The sequence below is a fragment of the Miscanthus floridulus genome, chromosome 9 (genome assembly GCF_019320115.1).
Source record: "Miscanthus floridulus cultivar M001 chromosome 9, ASM1932011v1, whole genome shotgun sequence".
Taxonomy (NCBI): Eukaryota; Viridiplantae; Streptophyta; class Magnoliopsida; order Poales; family Poaceae; genus Miscanthus; species Miscanthus floridulus.
In genome coordinates this window covers 52294633-52301089 of record NC_089588.1, presented here as the reverse complement: position 1 = coordinate 52301089, position 6457 = coordinate 52294633, and the positions used below count along the sequence as shown (strand labels likewise).

The 6457-nt window shown below is 47.7% G+C and overlaps 1 protein-coding gene across 1 annotated transcript; it reads left to right on the top strand.

Moving 5' to 3' along the window:
• Window positions 1–1936: 1936 nt before the first annotated feature.
• On the top strand, window positions 1937–5011 carry LOC136481920 (CBS domain-containing protein CBSCBSPB5-like). The gene is made up of 13 exons (XM_066479197.1): window positions 1937–2049; window positions 2137–2305; window positions 2408–2540; window positions 2687–2912; window positions 3018–3131; window positions 3265–3331; window positions 3448–3553; window positions 3669–3735; window positions 3817–3942; window positions 4081–4211; window positions 4330–4415; window positions 4516–4605; window positions 4684–5011. The coding sequence occupies exons 1-13, from the start codon at window positions 1937–1939 to the stop codon at window positions 4873–4875; spliced, it is 1620 nt and encodes a 539-aa protein (XP_066335294.1). The 3' UTR covers window positions 4876–5011.
• The last annotated feature ends 1446 nt before the right edge of the window (window positions 5012–6457 follow it).

The window sequence follows — 6457 nt, the reverse complement described above, 5'->3', positions numbered from 1 at the left end:
AGGTCTCATAGACCTCTATAATCTCATATAAATCTATGTTCTTTCTAGGTCATATGGAAATTTTATGATTTTAAGATACATTGTGTAGAAAAGGTAAATAATGCCAATTCAAATTACAAAAAAGAGAGATTTTGCTAAATAATTTAGGAAAATCTCATTATTTCAATTAAAGATATGAGTATACATTTTTCAAATATTTTGATTTGGGAAACCTTTTATTTTGCAAAACATAAAATGAGAAATAAAGAAAATTTAGAGCTCAATTATCTTCTATGAAGAGGAAAGAGAGAATAAAAGTATATCAACTGGATTTACCTACCGTTATAAAATGGAATTATCAACAAAGGCAAAAGGAAGGTGTATGAAGAATTTAATAGCAAAAATTTTTAAATTCATTGAAATTTATAAGCAGAGACATGAGGGTGGTTTGGTTGATAAAGCTGGAATCATTTTCATTTTAGCCTTGAAACTCCATATTTCTTTGGTCCTCTTACCAATATACCACAATTCTTTGAATTTAGATAGTGATATATGTTCTTATCAGACTCCATATTTTACTTTTTGAAAATCAAATGTCTTGAACTCAAAGTCTTGAATTCTTATCCAAGTTACACACTCCATCAAACTCAATACTTTTCATACATGATTAGTCAAATTTAGAAAATATTATCAAGGTAGACCTTAAATTACCAAGTCAACCGAATCATACTCATTTAACTTTTTCCCCTTTTCAAAGAAACATGTAAGAATTTAATATTATAGCCTTTTTTAAACTAAGAACTTCATAAATAAATAATTTTCTAATTTATAACTTTTAAGCTCCTTAATCTATACATTAAAATTTATCTTAAAATTATAATATTACATTTATTTAAACATAAAAATTTATAATTTTATGAACATATTTTTAACATTATGTTGTAAACTGGGACATGGACTTTATTTTACCAAACCAAGATTTAAAATTTAAGAACCTATCGATGCAAATTAGATTTTTGAAATTTGTCTTTTTTGTGATTTCTAAATCCTCTTTAAAATTGTGAGACTTAAAATCAAGATACTAAGGCTATATATTTAGTTGAGTAAAATGCATGGCCATTTCTTGAACTTGATTTGGGTGTCATGTCCTAAACTCTCAAAATGACACTTTTCAGCTCCCAAACTAATCCTAGGGTGTTGAATACCATTTTCAGGTCGCCGAACTTGTCATAGGTTGCCATCCAAAATCCAAGTCCAAATGGGCATCAATTACTCCAAGCCTCAACATAGGATCCAATAGGACCCACTAAATCACAGGGCCCACAGCATATTGGTCCTTGGCGCTTCATCATCGTGCTCCCCTTCTCTCTATTCCGGTCCTCAAATCAGTGTGGCAATGCATTTCTGTCAACATACTCACCCCTCTCTGCATTCTTTATCCTGAGAGGGTGACGGAGATAGAGGGCTAAAGGATAATAAGTGGGACCTACAATTGTGTGGGCCTACTTGTCAAGACCTGAGTCACAAGGGATCCACCGTGGCAATTTCTAGTTAAGTGGTAATTTTCCAGTTTTATAATTGAAAATTTAATTATGAAAGTGTGATGTATCGACAATGTCTAGACTCAAACTTTTATATGTAGCAATCAATAAATACGTACATCTTTCTTCCCCATGTTAACCAGTGAAATTTCTCATATATGAAAAGGATCTAAGTTTTGCAAGTAAATTGCTCCTAGTTCCCACCGCAGGTTATAATTGGTCAACTGAGGAGCACCCTGAGTGCGTCGTGCAATTTTTAAACAGCAAATTTCCTGGACAAGGAAAAAAGCGCGGGAGGCAAGGGCCACCTCCGGCCTCCACGCAGCCAGGCCTCAATTAGGCGCACGCACGACGTACCTATCTGCTAGTCGATCACGTTCCTCAAAAAACCTGGTCCCGTCCGTCCGTCCGCGGCAATGGTCGGCGGCATGTCACCGCCGCGGCGGACGCTGTCGATGGGGAGCTTTCGCCGCGCGGCGGCCGCCGCCGTGATGAGCGACAGCCCCAAGCCCGGGCTGTCCCGATCGATGTAACATGCATGCTTTTTTAACATAACATGCAAGCACGCGCGAGTGTCTGCGATCATATATCTGACCGACGCGAGGCATGCATGCAGGACCATGGGCGGCGAAAGCACGGTGAAGCGGCTCCGGCTGTCCCGGGCGCTGACGGTCCCCGAGAGCACCACCGTGCTGGAGGTGTGCCGCCGGATGGCCGCGCGCAGGGCCGACGCCGCCCTGCTCACGGACTCCAACGCGCTGCTCTGCGGCATCCTCACCGACAAGGTTGGTCCCGGCCCTGTTCTTCCCCTTTCACAAAATTTCCAGTAATATAATCCTCCCAAACCGTCGAAGATCATGGATGCCATGTTGCTTCTATATATGTAGGACATCGCTACGAGGGTGATCGCGCGCGAGCTCAAGATCGACGAGACGCCGGTGTGGAAGGTGATGACGAGGCACCCAATCTTCGTCCTCTCTGACACGCTCGCCGTCGAGGCGCTGCAGAAGATGGTCCAAGGCACGTGTCCAATTCCATTTCCATCACGGGGATAGATATGTAGGATAGGAGTATATATCGGACCGTGCACATGACATTACTAAGCGTGGATCGATGTCTTCTCTTGTGCATGCATGCTCGTCGATTGGATCGATTTCATGCATCAGGCAAGTTCAGGCACCTGCCGGTGGTGGATAACGGCGAGGTGGTGGCCATGCTGGACATCGCCAAGTGCCTCTACGACGCCATTGCCAGGATGGAGAGGGCGTCCGAGAAGGGGAAGGCGGCGATCGCCAACGTGGCGGCTGGCGACGACAAGTACTCCATTGTCGAAGCTCTCAAGGAGCAAATGTTCAGGCCCTGCTTGTCTGCCATTGCCAGCGAAGACTCAACGTTGGTTAATTAAATTAAAAAACCCTTCCTCTGATCCATGGACTTGCATTTCGAGCACAAATTAGTTTATTATTGTCATTCTCATGTCTATGAGCTTGTGGACAGAGTCGTCATGGTGTCACCTGGTGATTCGGTTCTTTCTGCGACCAAGAAGATGGTGGAAGTGCATGCGAGCTCAGCTGTAGTGGCTGTGGGGAGCAAGGCTCAAGGCATCCTGACGTCAGTTGATTTATACTTGAACTATTCATGTGCATTGCTCTCTTGCATGCATTGCTATGAATTTATACTCAAATTGGTACCCTTTTTGGTTCTTGTTCAATTCCTCATCATCTATAATGCTTGACTCTGCCAGTTCAAGGGATATCTTGATGCGTGTGAACGCCAAGAACCTGTCTGCGGACGCGACTCCAGTTGAGAAGGTATGTAAATACAACTGAGTTTCATGCACGGACTAGTTTGCACAACTAGATAAGTGATAATTGAGCTAACTAAACAAAGGTGAACATTCTTTTATATGATGCAATGCGAACTGCAGGTTATGACTCCTGACCCTGAATGTGCCACGGTTGACATGCCTATACTGGACGCCCTACGAACCATGCAAGAGCGCAAGTTCCTGCATCTTCTAGTGATGGACAGAGGTACGTGCACCTTTTCATTCATTTCAGGGGAAAAAGAATGATCAGGAAAACATACTGAATCTGATTAACCCACCTCAGTCCTGATTTCATTTTTCCACTGCATCCATGCTGGCAGACGGCTCAATCATTTCAATTATTGACGTCATCGACATCGCACATGCCGCGATCTCCATCGTAAGCTCTATTCATCCAAATATTTGCTAACTGTGCATTTGGGTAGTGGAGATGCCTGCCGCCTACTCATTGCGCAAAATGGGACGGGTGGAGAGCAGTGGTGGCGACGGCATGGGGAGCGACGATGCGGCAGCCTCCATGATCCAGAGGTTCTGGGACTCCGCCATGGCTTTGGGTCCCCTGGACGATGAGACGGACACCCAGTCCCAGATGAGGTTAATTATTTGCAGGAGCTCTGAACTTTTCGGTTCTATAACTGATATATACACTGCTGGGCTGCTGGCCTTTTCTCATTTGATTGATACTACGGTAGTTGACTGACACTGTTGGTTGAACTAACCGGCGGCATGCAGCGAGGCGTCGAGGTCGCAGATGATGTCTGATGTTCACCACGATTCTGTGGGCGGCAGCGAGGCGGGGTTCCCGTCCTCCTTCTCCTTCAAGCTCCAGGACAGGCGAGGACGGATGCACCGCTTCAGCTGTGGTAGGGTACTACCAACGTTGCAGCGTTTCCATCAGAGTAACCTTTAACCTGTGCAGTGTGATAGATGTTGCACTGTAGCATTTCCGGCACGGTGATTGAGATTTGTGCTGGCCTGCAGAGGTCCAGAGCTTGACGCCGCTGGTGACCTGCATCCTGCGGAGGCTCGGCGCCGACATCGACCCTGACCGACTTCCGCAAATCCTGGTATATATACATACATATGTAATGGGACAAGTTTGTACATGATATATGCCGGTCATGCATGGATAAGTTGCAAAGCCTGCAATTATTTCTGTGCGTGCAGTACGAAGACGAGGACCGGGACAAGGTGGTGCTGGCGTCGGACGACGACCTCGCGGCGGCGGTGGACCACGCCAGGCTCGCCGGATGGAAGGCACGCATGCTTTTGAATTGAGCCCTTGCGTCGGTGACGGGTGTGTTACTACCGACTACGACTGATCCATTCATGCAGGGTCTGAAGCTGTTCCTGGACTACTCCGGCACCACCGGCCGTAGGAAAGCGGTGGCCTCCTCCAGCGGCGCCGCCATGGCGGTGGGCATGTCCGGCCAGGACGCGTGGGCGGCGGCGTACAGCGGGGTCGCCGCTGGGGCTGCCCTTGTCACTGGGATCGGCGTCATGGCGTATCTGCGAAGATCCTCCTAGCTAGCTAGCTACTGCTACCAGTACCACCAAGGGGTTGTTCCTAGCTCTCTTGGGATCACTAGCTAGAGACAGTACATATATATGGATTACCCAAACCGGTGCGTGCATGTCTCGACGTGTGATGTCACACCTTAGTTTTAAAAGAAACGAACTAATAAGCTATATGCAGGTCATATGTGACTTCATACACATCCACAAGTGAAAATGCCGTACATAAACAGTAAAACTTCGATACAAAATCATTCATGGGAGGGGAGACGCGCGAAAGTGATTCATGGGTCCAAACGAGAGAAAAGATACAAGATACTCAGCAGAAGCAGAGTGGGTCTTCTATTAGGGCCTTGTTTAGATTGAGTTTAAGAATTAGTATTCGGCACTGTAGCACTTTCGTTTGTATTTGACAATTATTGTCCAATCATGGCCTAACTAGGCTCAAAAGATTCGTCTCGTAATTTACAACCAAACTGTATGATTAATTATTTTTTTATCTACATTTAATACTCCATGCATATGTCCAAAGATTTGATATGATGGAGAGAGAGTGAAAAAACTTACAATCTAAACAAGGCCTAGACCAATCTCAATGAAGATTTCATGGACACTAAATAAGGTGACACATAAAAAAAAATAGAGTTTTTGCCTTGTATTAACGAAGAGAGAGAAAGAAATTATGAAACAAGCGAGCGCCGATTCCAAGCTGTTGGAAACGGGATGACACCCGCACTGAGGCACTTTGGGCGCGTTTGCGACCCTGGCCCAGACGGTGGCTCGCGCTCCCCAGCTGCATCGGCCCGTGTTTGCCGTCCGTGGCCCGCTTCCTGGCCTAGCTCGCACGCTGCTCAAAGCAGCCTGCAGCCTGGCTTCAGGAAACGACCAGGGGGTTCGTTTCTTGGCGGCCCGGCTCGGCGGAGCGAGACGGAGCACACGGCAAGCGACTCGTGCTAGCTCCCGTCACCGCCGCCTTTCCTCTCCACGGCTCCCTCCGTCCTCGTGCAGAACTGCGCCGCCCTTCACCGCACCGAAGAAACAGGCGATGGCTGGCTGGGCTCCGCTGGCGGCCGCCACCGCGTCGCGTCGAGCTGAGCTCCGCGCGCTGGCGGAGCAGCCCAGGAGACGAGCTGAGCTTCGTTTGTCAGCGCACGTGCAGCGACCGACGAGCAAGAAGACGAGGCCGCAACCTCGCAGGTGCCGCCGCGTCGAGCTCCGACAAGGTTGAGTGCCGTGCTGCCACCATCGTTGTCCAGGGCCGTCGCGGCCGACTGCCCCAACACGGGATGCCTCGTCGACCTCAACGACTGCTGCCCAGACGAGCTCCGCGGCGCGTCGCAGCCGTGCGCACGTCGCCACCATCGCCGCCCACCAAGTGCTCGATAGAATGCCAGCAATGGAGAGAGGGGTGGTAACATCACCACACTATGGTGCAAGGTAATTGTACTCATTTGTACCACGAAACAAACACAATCTCTATTCAACCTGGCTCATTCTGGTACAACGAATCAAACACGACAGGTTGCAGCTAAGGAGTCGGGCTCGGGCTGGCCTCAGCCTGGTCAGCCGGCCATGCCGGGCAGGGCCACGTTAC

Excerpts from the sequence above, each read along its gene's own strand:
- LOC136481920 (XM_066479197.1), top strand. The coding sequence starts at position 1,937 with ATGGTCGGCGGCATGTCACCGCCGCGGCGGACGCTGTCGATGGGGAGC. Across the intron at positions 2,541-2,686 it reads GCTGCAGAAGATGGTCCAAG|GCAAGTTCAGGCACCTGCCG; the intron begins GCACGTGTCCAA and ends TTCATGCATCAG. Across the intron at positions 4,606-4,683 it reads CCAGGCTCGCCGGATGGAAG|GGTCTGAAGCTGTTCCTGGA; the intron begins GCACGCATGCTT and ends CCATTCATGCAG.